The 18,864-nt window shown below is 40.3% G+C and overlaps 1 protein-coding gene across 4 annotated transcripts in view; it reads left to right on the top strand.

Annotated features, from left to right (window-relative positions):
- The window catches only part of LOC134360306 (transmembrane channel-like protein 6), a 109,727-nt gene that overhangs the window by 79,031 nt on the left and 11,832 nt on the right, over nt 1-18,864 (top strand). For 3 of the 4 annotated variants that reach the window (XM_063074517.1, XM_063074519.1, XM_063074518.1), the window contains exons 11-16: nt 2,302-2,446; nt 3,535-3,693; nt 9,035-9,210; nt 12,158-12,242; nt 13,901-13,998; nt 16,696-16,791. In XM_063074517.1, coding sequence (XP_062930587.1) covers nt 2,302-2,446; nt 3,535-3,693; nt 9,035-9,210; nt 12,158-12,242; nt 13,901-13,998; nt 16,696-16,791 — 759 coding nt within the window. The remainder of the gene's footprint in view (nt 1-2,301; nt 2,447-3,534; nt 3,694-9,034; nt 9,211-12,157; nt 12,243-13,900; nt 13,999-16,695; nt 16,792-18,864) is intronic. The other variant, XM_063074520.1, reaches the window with a different exon arrangement.

Here is an 18,864-nt window from a genome sequence, read left to right as displayed (position 1 = left end):
TTGATAAGTCACACTTTTTTTAAAGATACTTATTTAGCTTTTAAAGCTGCTGTCTATGGTAATAACGGCTGCGATGGGAGAGACTGCGCATACAACAACTGTTGTCCAGGTGTTTCACCAGTCGCAGCTTTATGGGAGGGTGGCGAAGCCACTGTTGAAAATAATTGACATGAGTTTGCCAGAAGGCATATGGGAAACTCTGAAGTCATCTGGAAGAAGGTTCTATGGTCTGATGAAACCAAAATTGAGCTTTTTGGCCATCAGACTAAATGCTATGTTTGGCGCACATCATCAAAAACACACCATCCCTACTGTGAAGCATAGTGCTGGCTGCATCATGCTGTGGAGATACTTCACTGCAGCAGACCCTGGAAGACTTGTGAATGTAGAGGGTAAAATGAATGCAGCAAAATACAGAGAAATCCTGGAGGAAAACCTGATGCAGTCTGCAAGAGAACTGTGACTTGGGAGAAGATTTGTTTTCTAGCAGGACAATGACCCTCAAGCATAAAGCCAAAGCTACGCAGGAATGGCAACAAAGTTAATGTCCTGGAGTGGCCAAGTCAGGGTCCAGACCTCCATCCAGTTGAGAATTTGTGGATAGACTTGAAAAGGGCTGTTCACTCATGATCCCCATACAATCTGACAGAGCTTGAGCAGTTTTGTGAAGAAGAATGAGGAATAATTGCAGTGTCCAGATGTGCAAAGCTGATAGAGACCTATCCACACAGACTCAAGGCTGTAATTGCTTCCAAAGATGCATCTACTAAATACTGACTTGAAGGGGGTGAATACTTACGCAATCAATTATTTTGTGTTTTATATTTGTAATAAATTTGGATCACTTTATAGAGATCTGTTTTCACTTCGACATGAAAGAATCTTTTTCTGTTGACCAGTGTCAAAAAAGCCAAATTAAATCCACTATGATTCAATGGCTGGCTATTTTACCGGCACAGTAACTCCCATCAGGGTCTTTTTACCCTTGCAGTTTCTTAAGTCTACCCACAAGGATTCTACATCTTCTGATCCAATGTCACCTCTTTCTAAGGATTTGATTTATATTCTTACCAACAGAGCCTCCCCATCCCCTCTGCCTACCGGCCTTTCCTTTCTATATAAAGTGTAGTCTTGCATGTTGCTCTGAACAGTGATCTTCTTTCAGCCACAACTCAGTGATGCTCACAATGTCATACCTGCCGACTCTGAACTGTGCTACACAATCCTTTACCTTATTCCGTGTACTGAGTGTATTCAAAATATCACCTTCAGTCCTCTATTTATGTTTTGTGACTCCAAAACATTAAACTAATTGTAAGCAAAAACACTGAGCCCAGAATAATATATCTTGGAGTAGTTTTTAGTTTAAGCGAGGCACGCTCGTATCACGTGGTAGCATCATGATGTATTCAGTTCATTTTTTTTTACATATAACCCATAGTGAATTATTTAAATGAACAAGAATGCTTAGTCAAACAATATGTTAACAATATTACTCAAATACTACTGAAATATTAAATACACAACATTAATCATCACCCTTTTTGATTTTCTCTCCATGTTACACTTCAACTCATCCCACTGACTGCAATTTTGCCCTGTCATCTGCCTGTCCGTTCTCACAGTCTCACTACACACTGCACCTACTTGTATACCAACTGCCCCATCCTCAGTCCAATCCCCTGCCAAATCAGTTTAACCCCTCCCCGACAGCTCCAGCAAACCTGCCCACAAGGATACTGGCCCCCTTGAGCTCAGATGTAATCCATCCTTTTTGTACAGAAAACCCAGTGATCCAGAAATCTGATTATATATAGAAAAAGGTATCCGATATTCTCGTGAGACCATGGATTTGCGCTTTGGAAGGTTCCAGGCCACAGGCCTGAGCAAGGTTGTATGGAAGACCAGCAGTTGCCCATACTGCAAGTCTCCCCTCTCCACGCATCAGTGTTGTCCAGGGGAAGGGCACTAGAGCTATACAGCTTGGCACCGGTGTCGTCGCAGAGCAATGTGTGGTTAAGTGCCTTGCTCAAGGACACAACACGCTGCCTCAGCTGAGGCTCGAACTAGCGACCTTCAGATCACTAGACTGACGCCTTAACCACTTGGCCACACGCCAACAATCCAAAAATCTGATTATCCTTCTAACACACAAACATATACCATGGTTTATTCTTTAGATAGATCAAGTTAGTGTCATTCAGCAAGAACAAAATGAAGCCTATTTTATTTAAAGAACTGTACAGAAATGGGTTTGTAGCTTGGGGCAGCTCTAGATAATTTTTGAATTTAACCCTTTAGCTTGTCCAAAGCATTTGGAGAGAGCTACCGAGTCGGCGGTGGTTACCGTGATCTGGCAATGAAAGTGTTCTGCTTTTGGGATTTTAAAGTAACTCAAAAACAGTCTGTTGAGTTAAATTATGAGGATATCACTACCCAACTAAAGGTGAGTACCTTGCTTCATGATAAATACTATAATATACATTTTTACTACATGATTTGCACTTAGGAGCTCATAGCTTAAAATGTCAGAATCACGTCCATGTTTGACTTGTCCTGATAGTTAGATATATATGATTCTTCACTGGAAACCGTAGTGTACCTGACACCTTGTGAAGCATGTCAGGGCTTCAGTGCAGAAGAGATTAGGCAAAGATTAACCGTGAGTTACAAAAGTTTGTGATGCACTTTTATGGAAATTCTTCACATATTTTTGAACGTATATGACTACATTTGAAATCCACCTTCAGTTTCAGTAAATCTTCATTCACTTCTTTAAATTTTAATGAGTGAAGCAGTTTGAAATTCATTGCCTTGGTATTCACTCAAAAGACAATGAATGTAATTTTATATTTTTTTTCTTTTTCAATATTTTTATTGATATATAAATTACATGAATACAAATACAAAATTCATAAGGATACAAGTAAATAATATGAATTATATTACATTTAAATCACAGTAATATGATCACAGTATCCCATATTCCAAAACAATTTATATATCAATAAAAATTATGTATAAAAAAGATTGAATTATGATTTTATATTGTTAAACTATAAGAATAATTAATTTCAGTAAATCTATAATCTATTGAAAATAATGCCGCACAATTCCCTCTAATCCATTTGACACATTACTGCTTTTCCACATATTGTCTTGTTTGGTTTTGATGTGGCAAAGTAACAACATTATTATATCACAGTTTTGTGTTCAGAACTGAGTGACTGTTTTGGTATAAGCCGGCAGTTAACAGAAAAAATGTTTAATTCTGTTCTTAATTGAGATGTCAAGGTGAGGACAGAAAGCTCTCTCACCAGGTAGAAATATAAATCAAAATTAGATAGAACTTGAAATGCGAAGGCTAACCTCAGACTTCAAAAACCTTGAGCATTTATAAACAGCCGGTAACATGCAGACCAGTAAGAAATTCAGAACAATGAATCAGTACAATTATTTGTTAAAATGGAAAACTGCATTGGCCTTGATTTAGTGCAAATGTCTAAAATGTTGTTTTATTTCTTGTTTCTCCAGCAGGAATTTCTTACCGAGCCTAATTGCCAGACAGAGCGCTTGAGTGTTTATCAGTGGTTTGCTAACCTGTCCGTTCACTTTCTGGGCTGGCTGCTGTCCTTGGGGAGTGCCATTGGTTGTGCTGTTGGTGTCTATTATTACTCCGAGGAAGTGCTAAAGGTGAGACTCTGGCTCATGATGAGCTTTCAATTCAAAGCTCGTTATTAGTAAATACTTCATGACAATCATTAGACATCAAATAGGGGAAATCTAATTTCTCCACCTAACAGAAAAATGTTCTGGTTGTTTCTACAGCTGCATAAGCTGTGTTATTAGACAATTAAACTTTGTGGAAGTCATGCCAATATTCTCAAATGCTTGATCACGAATGCTAAATACATTAGTGGAAAGTTTAAAATAAAAAATAAATATCAACTTCCATTTATGCATCAATTTTAACGTAGCAAAAAATATTCAAGGCTTGTCAACTGGAACTGACATAGACCCATATACTGTATAGTATTAGGGCAGAAGTTATGAAACTTCCCCAAAGAGGCTAGCTTTGAGCTACAATTTAAAGGGAAAAATGAAGTATGGAGGTAAAGGTGGCATTGTAAACCTCTCTGTTTTGGCAAAGTGTTTTAGAATTCCACCTCTACCTCCACCTCCGGACTTGATACAGAGCTGCCGATGCAGGAGCAATTGCATATGAAAATGGACATTCAGGGAGCTAGAATTGGAGGACTGCATGAATCTCTAAGATATGGGACACAGAAATAAGGAGCTGGTGATGGACAGCAAGGATAGTTTATTTTTGTAAAGGGTCAACTCTAAAATTGACATCATGTGCAGAGATCAGTTCTCACTATGATATGAAAGAAAAGGGAAATGGAGAGGGCATGAAGGAATTTGGAAACATTTAATCTATGTGCTTGGTCAATAGGAAATGAGTGATTTGTTCTTCTAAATGCTGGCTGAAAACCCATTTCTCCTTTATAGTGAATGAAGCATGCATATCTATAGGAAGAACTTCTTCAAGTGAAATCGTTATATTATCTTGCATGACTAATCTGCTAATATGAGGAACCCTCTTGCTAAAATACAAATTTGCATGATACTTAATGTGCTCAGCAAAACTAACTCCAATGTGCCTTTCACCCTTAATTTGCTCCTCAAAACCTGCACATTTGAGGAATGCTGTAAAAATTGATGCATAATCCTTGGCACGATCTACAATTGGCTAATTTTAATATTGAAGCCTGTACGTTACATGAAGAACGGAGGCATCACTGCCAAGTAAATTCTACTCTTGTCGGCATTCACCAGGGCTCATTTTAAACAGTGACCTGAAATTAGAATACTGGCATTATTTCCCTCTTGCTCAAAACCAGAGAGAGTGATGACATTCCTTCTTCAGGTGAGATTAATCCATGTGGACACCTAGTTTCGAGCCTGCATATGCATTGCAATGATATTCGATATGACATATGCGATGTGAGCTCTCGAAAACCTGCTGCAATCAATCCCAGGTGAACAGCGAGAGTTCCAGTGTTTTTTTTTCAGTTCTTTGTTTATATAACTCCTCAGAAGGAGCTATAACATATTTCTTATCAATTTCCTTAATCTTGTCCACAATTACCAACTCCTCCTGCTTCAGCTTCTTCCTCAAAGCAGCAGAATACGAGATAATCTGACCACGAATATAAGCTTTAAAAGTGTCCCAAAGAATGTTGACAGAAATATCCTCTGTATAGTTAATTGTAAAAAAAAAGATCAATCTGTTCATTCATAAAGTTAACAAAGTCCGAGTCCTGAAGCAACAGCGAATTAAAATGCCATTGTCTATTATTTTGTATATTGGCCAGAATTTTAATAGAAAGCTTAAGTGGAGCATGATCCGAAATGGTTATAGAGTCATAATCACATTTAATCACTGAGGAAATAAGACGAGAATCAATAAAGAAATAATCAATTCTTGAATAGGAATGATGAACATGTGAAAAAAAGAAAAATCTTTTTCCTGAGGATGCAAAAAACGCCAAATGTCCGTCGACCCAGAATCAGAAAGGAATGAATTAATCAAAGTTGCAGATTTATTAGGTAAGGTCCGTAGAGGAGCCGAACGGTCCAAAACTGGAGACAAACAGGTATTAAGATCTCCGCCCCAGATCAATGAAAACTCATTCAAATTCGGAAACTGATTAAATAATGATTTATAAAATTCCGGACAGTCCATATTAGGAGCATAAACATTAACCAAAACTACTTTTTTATTAAATAGTAAACCACTAACCAATAGAAATCTACCATTCGGATCAGAAATAATATCATGTTGTATAAAAGTAACTGAGGAGTCTATAAAAATAGAGACGCCTCGAATCTTAGCATTGGAGTTCGAATGAAACTGTTGTTCCTTCCAGAATTTAAAAAAACGTAGTCTGTCCCCCCTCCGCACATGGGTCTCTTGTAAAAATAAAATTTGTGCTTTAAGTCTCCGGAACACTTTAAAAACTTTTTTCCTTTTAATATTATGATTAAGACCATTAGTATTCCAGGAGACAAAATTAATAATAGACTCCATAAACCCTAAAGTCAACCCACAACAAGGAGGATTGACGATAGGCTCGACCCACGAACCCGGAAAGGGAACAGAACATACAAGAGATACCGGGAAGAAGAACGCAACCAATACTTCAATAATGTATATAGCCCAAGAAAGAGTTCCAGTGTTTAATGTCTATGTTTTGCCAGTCAAGCATACTATTAATCCATGCAATTAATTCCCTAGCATTATATTTTAATAATGGATCGCAAAATTACAGCTTAAGTTTTATTGCAAGATTCTTGCAGGTGATTTAATGGATTTACACAATGAATTATATTATTGTGACATGGAAAAGAAATTAAGAATATATCATAGAGCACCAGATTCTGGTTAAATAATTTTCCAAATCTTCCAGTCTGTCATGTTATACTTGTTATCTTACGATTCACAAGTGACATTTCTTCCTCAAATTGGCAATCGCCTTATTTTGATTAATGATTAGTACTGATTAGTTTTTGTCCATTCTGTAGTTTCAGGCCTTTAACCTGGAAGTGAATTTTAGCTGACCCACCCACTGAGTAATAACTGACACTTAGAACCTACTACTTGCGTAAGGTTTCAAAATATTATGAGGGGTATTGACAGGGTAGGTGCCAAGAGATTCATTCCCATCGCTGTGAAGTCCAGGATGAGAAGGCATGGGCTCAGGATAAACCATCTATGAGTGTTGTTAATTTTTGGGCTTCTCAATCCGAGATCTTTAGTCACTGAAGATATTAAAGGTTGAAATCCATAATTCTTTCAGCATCAAAAGTGAGGATTAAGTGCAGAGGTGAAAGTAAACTGGTTTGGGTTGGCATGATGAGGTCATAAAATGGCCAATGTTCATAGTTCAAAATCAATGTATTATCTACTGTCACCATATGTAACCCTGAGATTCATTGCTTATGGGCATTCACAGTAAATATGAAAGAAACACAATAGAATCAATGAAAAACCACAACATGAAAAAAAGAAAAGCAAGGAGAAATAATTAATAATAAAGTAAAGTAAAGGCATCCGTTAGTCTTGCGAGACCATGGAACTGCGCCTGGAAAGTCTTTACTCTCCAGGGCACAGGCCTGGGCAAGGTTGTATGGAAGACCAGCAGTTGCCCATGCTGCAAGTCTCCCCTCTCCACGACACCGATGTTGTCCAAGGGAAGGGCATCCGGACCCATACAGCTTGGCACCGGTGTTGTCGCGGAGCATTGTGTGATTAAGTGCCTTGCTCAAGACACAACACGCTGCCTCGGCTGGGGCTCAAAATCATGACCTTCAGGTCGCTAGTCCAATGTCTTAACCACTTGGCCATGTGCCCACGCAAGTAATAATAACGTTCATAATAAATATTGAGAACATGAGATGAAGTGTCCCTGAAAGTAAATCCATAGGTTGTGGAAACAATTCAGTGATGGGGCAAGTGAAGTTGAGTGAAGTTATCCCCTCTGGTTCAAGAGCCCAATGGTTGAGGGGTAATACCTGTTCCTGAACCTGGTGGTGTGGGGCCTGAGGCTCCTGTACCTTCTTCCTGATGGCAGCATGAAGAGAGCGTGGCCTGGGTGGTGGGGTCCCTGATGATGGTTGCTGCAACGGCACTCCGTGTGGATGTGTTCAGTGATGGGAAGAGCTTTCCCATGATCCACTACTTTTTGTAGGCTTTTCCATTCAAGGACGTTGGTGTTTCCATACCCGGTCGTGGTACAGCCACTGAATATACTCTGCGCCACACACCTACAGAAGTTGTCAAAGTTTTAGATGACATGCTGATTGTATCTGAGTTAAACAGGCATTGTTGGTGACACAACCAACTCTGTAAGAATTTTTAGTCACTTTCACTCCTGATCAAGTGGAAATGTAGACTTGGATGCAGCATAGCCAATAATCTTGTTGAGTGGCGGGAGGTATGCCTGGGTTATGTGGGTTAACCCTTTCATTTCTTGTATTTCTAATGTGATATACAGGCAGTCCCTGCATATAGCAATTTGGATAACAGGAATTCATTCTGAACCAGTTCACAAATCACTACCAAAAATATAGCACACAGTATAATTAAATGCTCTCTTGTGAAATTTATGTGCAAAAGTACAATTTTTAAAAATCACATTTCTTGCTGCATGCTCAAAATAAATGTAAATTTATGATCAAAGTACACACACATACGTCACCGTACACTACCTTCAGATTTATTTTCTTGCGGGCATTCACAGTAAGTACAAAGAAACAGAATGGAATCAATGAAAAATGACACACAAGACAGACAGACAGAGAATGTGCAAGAGACAACCAAGTGTGCATGTACAAAAGGGAAAAAAAACAGACAAGGTAATCGTAATAAATAAATAAGAAATAAATATTGAGAAAATGAGTTGTAGGTTGTCGTAACAGTTCAGTGTTGGGTGATTAAAGTTGAGTGATGTTATCCCCTCAGGTTCAGTGCTCCTTGTACGTGTGCTTAATGGTGGGGAGGGTGCTTTACCTGTGATGGACTGGGCTGTATGTTGTAGGCTTTTCTGTTCAAGGGCATTAATATTTCTATAGCAGGCCATGATGCACTCAATAAGTATGCACTCCACCACGCATCTTTAGAACTTTGTGGAAGTTTTAGGTGACGTGCTGAATCTTCACAAACTTCTAAGAAAGTAGAGACACATACAGATGAACGGTCTTCATGTTATGTGCTATGGAAAGTTTCAATATGGAACATTTAGTAGCATTGCAATCTCAACCTCTCCCCCCGCCACCCCACTGTAAAGCAGCAATTTGTGAAAGCAAAATTACAATATATAAGATCTGGTAAATTAATTGAATTTTCTGAGTTTCAGAGCAGCAGAATCCATTTTTAAGAAAGAAGCAGGTTACATATTGTTTTATACTGTACATGAACTCTTTTGGATCTTTGATTGTTTCTGAACTGAAAAATAAACTTTTTTTTAAGGATTATTTGGAAAAAATCCGGCAGGGAATGCCTAAAGAGAAAGCAGAAAGAGGATTGCTAGTAATCCCTATACTTGTGTCAGCAATCAATTTTGTGATGCCATATGTTTACAACTTAATTGGATTATTGGAAAAATACGACTTCCCTCAGCAGCGAATCTATGTTTCTATCACCAGGTAAGAGTATCTTGTGCATGTTTAAATTGAATACAAGGGACAATCTGGTTCACCAATAATTACACTCATTCATTTATGTTGTGCTTCGTTTTGGCCCAGTATGCGAGTTATTTTTTTCTTGTCCTTTTAAAGTGCTCAGGAATACTTTAGTATTAATGTAAAAAGAAACTTGCTCAGTGAATCTTTGGAATTTTCCACCCAAAAAGGCAGTAAAAAGTCGGTTATTGAAAATATTTAAGACTGTGATGGATACACATTTTTGACTCAACGGAATCAAGAAATATATGAGATGCAAGATCAATAATTATCTTATCAAATTGCAGAGCAGCTATGATGGGCCAAATGCTCTTTGCTTCTTATGTTGATACTTGTTTTCTGTAGAAGAACGCGGGTTTCATGCAACATGCTTAAGACTGGGAATCCACCAGCTGAACATTTGGGTGTCCAAAACTATGATAGTCCAATGCACAAGACTAGAAAGCTTTAGATATTGTTTCATCTTTGGTCAAGTAGGTATTTGATCTGATGTGTAATGAAGAGATTTGTAGCCACATCAAATTAAAAAATGCCACTCTAGATAATTTGCACAAAACATCCACCATTAAAAAGTAAATGGTGGATTAACATTTAACATAGACCAAATTGCTTTTGAAATATTTTCTTTCCAGTATTTCTTTTTATTAATTCACACTCCCAAAATTATGAGTGCTTCTTTAATTTAATTTCGATTTGTTCACGAATAAATACCTGAATGGCAGTGACATACAGATCTCTTTAAGCAAAGCTATTTTACAATATATCATTCTCCACAACTTGTGTCATCTTCAATGGGATCCCATCACCAGGCATGTCTTGCCCTCCACATCTTTTCCACAGGATTTACTTTTTCTGCTTGTCGGTGCCCATTGATTTCCCCTCCCTGCAACCATGCTGTGCTATCCCTGCCCCTATGCTCTTCTTCGCTATTATTCTGGGCAGCTGAGGCAATCCATCACCTGTAAACCCATTGGAGTTGCTTATTGCACGTGGCGCTCCTGATGTGGCCACTTCCGTATCAGACCTGACCCAGAGCAGGGGAACCACTTTAGTGAGCACCTCTGCTCTCTCTGCTGTAACAACTAGGATATCCAGAGGCCAGCCATTTTAATTCACTAACCATTACCACACTGGCATGTCTGTCCAGGGTCACCTCTACTGCTGAGTATTCCACCTCATAGCATGTACATGGATTTCTCAGATTTATGGCAACCACTCACCTCTGTACATCCCCGCAACCCCCATCATCCCATCTCTTTTTACATCCCCCATCTGCCCATCACCCACACATTCCTCCTTTTCAAACACCTCCACACGTCTTTAATCCATTATCCATTGTCTTCTCCTATCAGATTCTATCTTCTTCAGACCTCCATCACTTCAACAATATCACCTCCCTGCTTCCTATATCATTCCCACTCTCCTTCCTCCCTCACCTGGTCAAAGAACACTGAGGCTGTCTACAAGAAGGGTCAGAGCCGTCTCTATTTCCTAAGGAGACTGAGGTCCTTTAACATCTGTTGGACGATGCTGAGGATGTTCTGCGAGTCTGTGGTGGCCAGTGCTATCATGTTTGCTGTTGTGTGCTGGGGCAGCAGGCTGAGGGTAGCAGACACCAAACAGAATCAACAAACTCATTCGTAAGGCCAATGATGTTGTGGGGATAGAACTGGACTCTCTGACGGTGGTGTCTGAAAAGAGGATGCTGTCCAAGTTGCATGCCATCTTGGATAATGTCTCCCATCCACTACATAATGTACTGGGTGGGCACAGGAGTACATTCAGCCAGAGACTCATTCCACCGAGATGCAACACAGAGCGTCATAGGAAGTCGTTCCTGCCTGTGGCCATCAAACTTTACAACTCCTCCCTTGTAGGGTCAGACACCCTGAGCCAGTAGGCTGGTCCTGGACATTGCCTGGCATAATTTACATATTACTATTTAATTATTTATGGTTTTATTACTATTTAATTATTTATGGTGCAACTGTAACGGAAACCAATTTCCCTCGGGATCAATAAAGTATGACCATGACAATGACTGTGACTATCACCCCCCTCACTTGGGTCCATCTATCAGCGGCCAATGACTGCTCCACCCTTTTCTCCACCTTTTTATACTGGTTTATCTCCCCTCTCTCTTTCTAGTGCCAATGAAGGATCTTAACCCAAAACACAGACTGTCCCATTTCCCTCCGCAGATGCTGTCTGACCCACTGAGTTCCTCCAAAGAAAATTTGTTTTGTAGTATCAGTCCCTAGTAGCCACATTCTTGCCCTTAATCAGATAAAAGTTCAAATCCCACTCCAGAGACTAGTGTGCATAAAGTTGGTTGATGTTTCTGTGAAAATTGTTCACCTGCTAGGGGTATTATCCTGAGATAACAAACCTGGTCTTTCCCTACCTCTCAAAAATGTCGAAGGCACTATTTATCAATGGGCAAGAGAGATCTCCTGGTGTCCTAGCCAACGTTTGTCCGTCAACCAACTCCACTAAACAAATCATTCAATCCCATATTTTGTGTCTAATTTTTGGCATGTTGAATTTAGCTGCTTCATTGTTCTATGGTAGATCAACAACTTCTCAACTGTCAACTGAGATCGAGCTAAGGTTTTTTCCTACAAATATTTCATCTGTTATTTAAGTATTTATTCCTTGGTAAATAGATGTAAACTTGTACCGATCCATAAAGAAGCAACTACACACACCGACAGCATAAAGAGGCAGTACTTTCCTTATAAGCAAGTTTACAGAATTACCTGAAGGGTGCATATTCAGTTTTGTTAAAGTGGCCAAATCAACAGTGAGTGCTAATCCCACCTGTACGGCTTTGAATGCAAACAAAAGGAGCCTACATTTTACAAAGTGGGCTGGTTCTCTCATTCTGATCTATCGTTTTGTTTTAACACAGAAACCTGGTGTTAAAGATGTCCATTGTAGGATTGCTTTGCTTTCATTGGATAAAAGGGGATACCACAACAATAGCAGAAATATCAGTAAGTTTAAATTAAAAAAACACTAAAATGTAAGTTCTTACACCATTTATTACAGAAACTTAAATTATTTTGATTACCTTTTCATTACCATTTTTGATAACTTTCTCTGTAATTCTGGCACTGTAATCTGCATTCTGATATTTAACTTTTGTGCTGTCTTGATGTATTTGTGCATAGAATATTCTGTCTGGGTGGCATGCATACAAAGCCTCACACTGTACAGGTACAATAATAAATTAATTATCAATTATTATTTCCACTCAAATGCAAATGTGCAGTAAATACTTTACAAGTTCTGCACTGGAGTTCACTTTGATTTTTCAAAACGTGACAACTTTGCCTGTAGTTACTGACATATAACTTTGTTGAAATATGGTTGGATTTTATAGTATCATTATTTCAGATACTGTCACCTTCCCATCAGCCTAAACCAATCTGACCATTCACGCCATTCTCTATAAGCGCTTGAGACTGTAGTGCATGAAAGTCCCAGGAGATCAGCAGTTTCTGAGGTACTCGCACCACCCCATCTGGCACCAACAATCACTCCACAGTCAAAGTCACTTAGATCACATTTCTTCCCTATTCTGAAGTTTAGTCTGAACAACTGAATCTCTTGACTGTGTCTGCATAGTCAGACACGGTTACAGCCACATGCTTGGCTAATTAGATAGTTGCATTAATGAGCAGGTGTGCAGGTGTACCTAATAAAGTGGCCACAGAGTGTATTTTTAATCATTGCCCTATGTTGGTTTGCTTACAATATTGCTGTTAAATTTTAGTTTGCATTTCTCTCCCAATTCCAATCCATGCCTTTTAAACAGCATGGTGGTCCAGAGTGGGAATGGTGTTAATGATGTGATATTTTAGGTGAACATGATCGTGTGAGGATCCAGAGATGAAGTTCAGGGAAGTGAAAATGGCTTGGCGAATTAGTTACTGTCACTGAACGGCCAGGCACAGAGACGATCAACATTTCTCCAGTAGAGATAAAAATCCCTTTTGGTTGCACGTACTTTGGTTCCAGGGGCAGCCTGTTTGCTGCACCTCATAGCTTTTATTTTACTGGTGCTACCTGTGGCTATGCAGTACTCACGTATACCCTGTCTGAATGCCCTGCTACCACCCCTGTCCTAACTCCCCAACTCACAGACGCACTCTCGTCCTGCCCTGGTCACTTCTCACCTTCTATCGCTGCTGTTTCACATACTTATGCAACTGCTTGCTTTATTATAATAGTGCCAGTAACATTATACTATCTTACATAAACATGCACTTTTATGTCAGCCTGGCCACGTCACTCAGGAACTTGTTCTAATATTAATTTGTAACTGTGTGTGCTCATTCATAACTATATGTGCTGTGTGTGACTATATGTATTGTGTTTTGCACTTTGGTCCCTGAGGAACAATGTTTCAATTAGCTGTATACTTCTGTGTGGTTGAATGACAATAAACTTGAACTTGAAAGTTGTGTTTGGCTGACGAGATGGACAATTCACTTCCATTCTAAAGACCTTCTGTGTAACAGCAGCTTCGCTGTCCTTGGGATAATTGACAAATATTCTGTCTCACGGTTTTATTCATGAATATAATAAAACTTCTTCGGTAGATGTCATGCTAAACACTTAACCATCTTATTTTTCTTTTTTGCTCTAGTGTTGGGAAACTTTTGTAGGACAAGAACTGTACCGCTTGGTTGTGGTTGATTTTATATTCATTATCCTGGAAACGACGTTTGGAGAATTCGTCTGGAGGTGTGTTTTATGAGAGGACTTTCTGCCTATTGTCTTCTGATATTTATTTAACGTCCTCTAGACCGCACAAGCTTTAAATTATTTGTGACACCAAAGACGTACTTTGCATTGAGACTAGGATGTATATAGCATTTTTTTATCTATTGAAAGGTACTTTACCTTTGGCAGTGTAACCTAATAATATGAAAACCTGACAGAGCTTCAACTGGTATTATAAATGTTGGTTCCTTTGGTATGTAGTGGTTGTCTCAGCACTGGATGATAACGTACCTACTTCTTCCCTCACTCAATTAACGTAACGGTCATTCCTGACATGTTGCACCCAGTTTAACCAGGCGTTAGAAATTCTTTAGGTGAATTTTTAAAAAAGTCTGAGTGCTTCCTTTTCTCCTTTCATTGTAATTATTTTCCTGCCATTGTCCAGCTGCATCTAAGAAAGTGAAGCTCTGAGGCCGATACTCATGAGCTGCAAGGACCTGTGTGAAAGTAAATGAAGTCTTGTGATCTCTATGTCTACCCTGTCATGGTGTGATGGATGCAACACAGACACAATGCAGGAGGAACTTGGCCTGGCCTGGCCTGGCCTGCTGAGCTCCTCCAGCATTTTGTGTGCGTTGCATGGATTTCCAGCATCTGCAGATTTTCTCTTGTTTGTGATGATGTGATGGATATTCACTTTCCAGGGCCCAAGTGACTCATTGCTAAACTCAGCTTTCTATTACAGCAACACGACCTTTCCAAAAGGTCATTGTTGTTGGTGATAAAGTTAAACTTTTTTATAAATATGTTTTGCTTAGCTTTTTGTTGTGAACATGAGCCAGACTCCAGTTCTTAATGTAGATTGCAGGCAGCAACCCTGGAGTGACGGAGGATGAGAGGTGACCTGATAGAGGTGTAGAAGATGATGAGAGGCACTGATCGTGTGGTTAGTCAGAGGCTTTTTCCCAGGGCTGAAATGGTTGCCACAAGAAGACACAAGTTTAAGGTGCTGGGGAGTAGGTACAGAGGAGATGTCAGGGGTAAGTTTTTTACTCAGAGAGTGGTGAGTGTGTGGAATGGACTGCCAGCAACGGTGGTGGAGGCAGATACGATAGGGTCTTTTAAGAGACTTTTGGATAGGTACATGGAGCTTAGAAAAATAGAGGGCTATGGAGAAGTCCAGTAATTTCTAAGGTAGGGACATGTTCAGTACAACTTTGTGGGCCGAAGGGCCTGTATTGTGCTGTAGGTTTTCTATGTTTCTAATTGGTTTAAAGTTGGATGCACATCTTTTTAAAACAGTATTACAGAATACAAGCTGCTTGCCCACAGCAGGTGGTTGCTTGCTAAGAGATCTGCTTTGAAAGTGAAGTGACCAAGCAAATTCTTATCTGCATTAGTGAAATGTAAGACATTGGGGTTATGTCACTTAGTATACCGAACATGGTTACAAGTTGGGATGTTTGTGTACTCAGAGAACCATCCCCTCACGGCATTAATTGTGGATTTCTCTTGTCACTGGAAGCTTTTAAGACCATCTGTGTGAGTTACTTTGTTCCAGCAATTGTATCTGGAAAACATCATATGCAGATTATGTCATCTAGTAGAAAATGGTATGAATATCAGAAAGACTGGGGGGAGGGGGATTGTTAGGAATGACAAGGCAAACAATGGAATAAATATCTAAATTTAAAAGTCTATCATTAAAAATAAAATAACTATGGTTAAGCTACTTTGTTAGCTATCTTCTCCTTGGTGGTGGTGATGGTGGTGGTGGTAGTGGGGAGGGAAGACCCACCTCTCAAGCGATGGGTTTTGGCAGCTAAATCTCACCACAGAGGCTAGTCAGGGTAGTAAGCTATTCCTCGAAGAGTAGGTGAATAGAGTATATCCTCCCTATAGTGAGGGTACCAGTATGTATCCATATTGGATAGGACTTGAAATATTTTTTCAGTTTATGGATTTGCGGACAGGGAACTCAGTACCGTCACAATGGCCCTTGCACCTTATTTGTCTGTATTTGCACTGCAATTTCTCAATAACTGCAACACCATATTCTACATCATATTTTTGTTGTCCTTTTGTACTACCTCAATGCACTTTTGATCTGCCTAGGCAGCATGCAAATAAAGCATTTCATTTATCTCGGTATATGTCACAATGATAAACCGATTACCCTTTGGAGTAAGGATGCAGGTTCAATCCATTATAACCTTCTGGTTAGAATCTGCGATCTGTAGCCTGGCCCCTTGGGAAAAGATGCACTGGGCCTGGCTCAGTGCTCTTTCAGAGCATTGCAGTCAGTATACATCTCATTCCTTTCACATAACAGTGCTTCAAACCACTTAAGCAATTGATTTGTTGAAGAACAGCCATTAAGCTTCAAGAGTGCACATTCAGCAGTATTTGCTGGAATATTGTGCAAACCTTAATATCGTTGGCTGCTGGCCATGTTTTTATTCACATTTTATTATGTTACAAGAATGCGATTTATACTGATGCCAATACATTGAATACTGAGCAGATCCAGAGTATCTTTTTCTTTGGAGGAGTTAGCAACTTAATGAAAGTTTTCTGAGCACTCCCGAGGTCGCTGAAATGCAGTTGTTGGCCATTCTGTCTGCTTTCATTAAGAGTAAAGAAGGCAAAATGGCTCAGAAAGTTTAGTGAGTAATCTATAATATAATTTTAATTGATTCTCTCTCATTCCATCTCCAGGTTAGTCTGCATTAAGCTGCTGAAACGGAAAAGAAAACCCGAGTTTGACATTGCCAGGAATGTGTTGGATTTGATCTATGGGCAGACACTCACATGGTAATAACGACGTTTGATTATATTGCGCTGACATTGGAATGCTGATCGCATAATCTGCTGGTGAACTTTAATTATTGTGGGATTTTGCCAGTGAGTGAGTGGATAACGTGGCCAGCTGGTGTGGTAATGCATCACACATATGAGGTTTCAGTCATTCCATGCTGAGTTAATGGTTTGCAAATGTGCTGAAGTGGGGGTTGCTATGCTGCTGCCTGAAGATAATCTACACATCTAAATAACTTGCTGTTGCTTACTGATTAAACTCTGTGAAAATTTCCTGGGTTTTGGTCAATATTCCTTTGCAAGAATCAAGGGCGGTACGGCAGCATAATGATTAGCACAATGTTTTACAGTACAGTCCTACTTTTTTAAAGTATGTCCTCCTTTTTTAAAGAAAGGGGCTTCCCTTCCTCCACCGTCAACTCTACTCTCAAACGCATCTCCCCCATTTCACGCACATCTGCTCTCACTCCATCCTCCCGCCACCCCACTAGGAATAGGGTTCCCCTTGTCCTCACCTACCACCCCACCAGCCTCCGGGTCCAACATATAATTCTCCGTAACTTCGGCCGCCTCCAACGGGATCCCACCACTAAGCACATCTTACCCTCCCCCACCTTCTGCTTTCCGCAGGGATCACTCCCTACGCGACTCCCTTGTCCATTCGTACCCCCCATCCCTCCCCACCGATCTCCCTCCTGGCACTTATCCCTGTAAGCGGAACAAGTGCTACACATGCCCTTACACTCCCTCACTTCACCTGTGAGTCGGCCGGGGTGATATACTGTGTCCGGTGCTCCCGATGTGGCCTTCTATATATTGGCGAGACCCGATGCAGACTGGGAGATCGTTTCGCTGAACACCTACGCTCTGTCCGCCAGAGAAAGCAGGATCTCCCAGTGGCCACACATTTTAATTCCATGTCCCATTCCCGTTCTGATATGTCTATCCATGGCCTCCTCTACTGTAAAGATGAAGCCACACTCAGGTTGGAGGAACAACACTTTATATTCCGTCTAGGTAGCCTCCAACCTGATGGCATGAACATTGACCTCAAACTTCCGCTAATGCCCCACCTCCCCCTCGTACCCCATCCGTTATTTATTTATATACACACATTCTTTTTCTCACTCTTCTTTTTCTCCCTCTGTGCCCCTCAGTATACCCCTTGCCCATCCTCTGGTTTCCCCCCCCTCCCCCTTTTCTTTCTCCCTGGGCCTCCTGTCCCATGATCCTCTCATATCCCTTTTGCCAATCACCTGTCCAGCTCTTGGCTCCATCCCTCCCCCTCCTGTCTTCTCCTATCATTTTGGATCTCCCCCTCCCCCTCCCACTTTCAAATCTCTTACTAGCTCTTCCTTCAGTTAGTCCTGACGAAGGGTCTCGGCCTGAAATGTCGACTGTACCTCTTCCTAGAGATGCTGTCTAGCCTGCTGCGTTCACCAGCAACTTTGATGTGTGTTGCTTGAGATTCTAGCATCTGCAGATTTCCTCGTGTTTGCTGATTCTGACTGTGTCTTTCCTCTGAGTGCTGCGGTTTTCTCCTGCAGTCCAAAGACTTACTGGTTGGGAGGTTAATTGGTCATTGTAAATTGTCCCATGATTAGGCTAGGATTAAATCAGGGGATATCTGGGCAGCGTGGCTTGGAGCTTCAGAAGGGCCTATTCCATGCTGTATCTCAATAAATAAATTTTTTTTAAATGAGAATAGATGAAAGTAGAATTAAAACAGGGAAGCCCCGGTAGCGCAATGGTCAGCCCGATGCTGTTTCAGCTCAGGACTTGCAGAGGTCAGAGTTCAATTCTGGCACCATCCGTAAGAATGGAGTTTGTACGTTCTTTCTGTGACCACACAGGTTTCCTCCAGGTGCTCTGGTTTCCTCCCACAGTTTGTACCAGTTAATAGGTTATTTGGTAAATTGTCCTGTGAGGGTTAAATAGGTGGGTTGCTGGCTGACACTAGCTCATTAGGCCAGAAAGGCCAGTTCTGCACTGTATATCTACATAAATAAAATGAATAAATAAAAATTATTTTATTATTTTTGCATTTCATTTGTGGGTGCATGTGCATGT

Source organism: Mobula hypostoma, chromosome 22 (assembly GCF_963921235.1).
Source record: "Mobula hypostoma chromosome 22, sMobHyp1.1, whole genome shotgun sequence".
NCBI lineage: Eukaryota > Metazoa > Chordata > Chondrichthyes > Myliobatiformes > Myliobatidae > Mobula > Mobula hypostoma.
The sequence above is the reverse complement of the archived record's forward strand: the minus strand, read 5'-3'. Positions and strand labels throughout refer to the sequence as shown.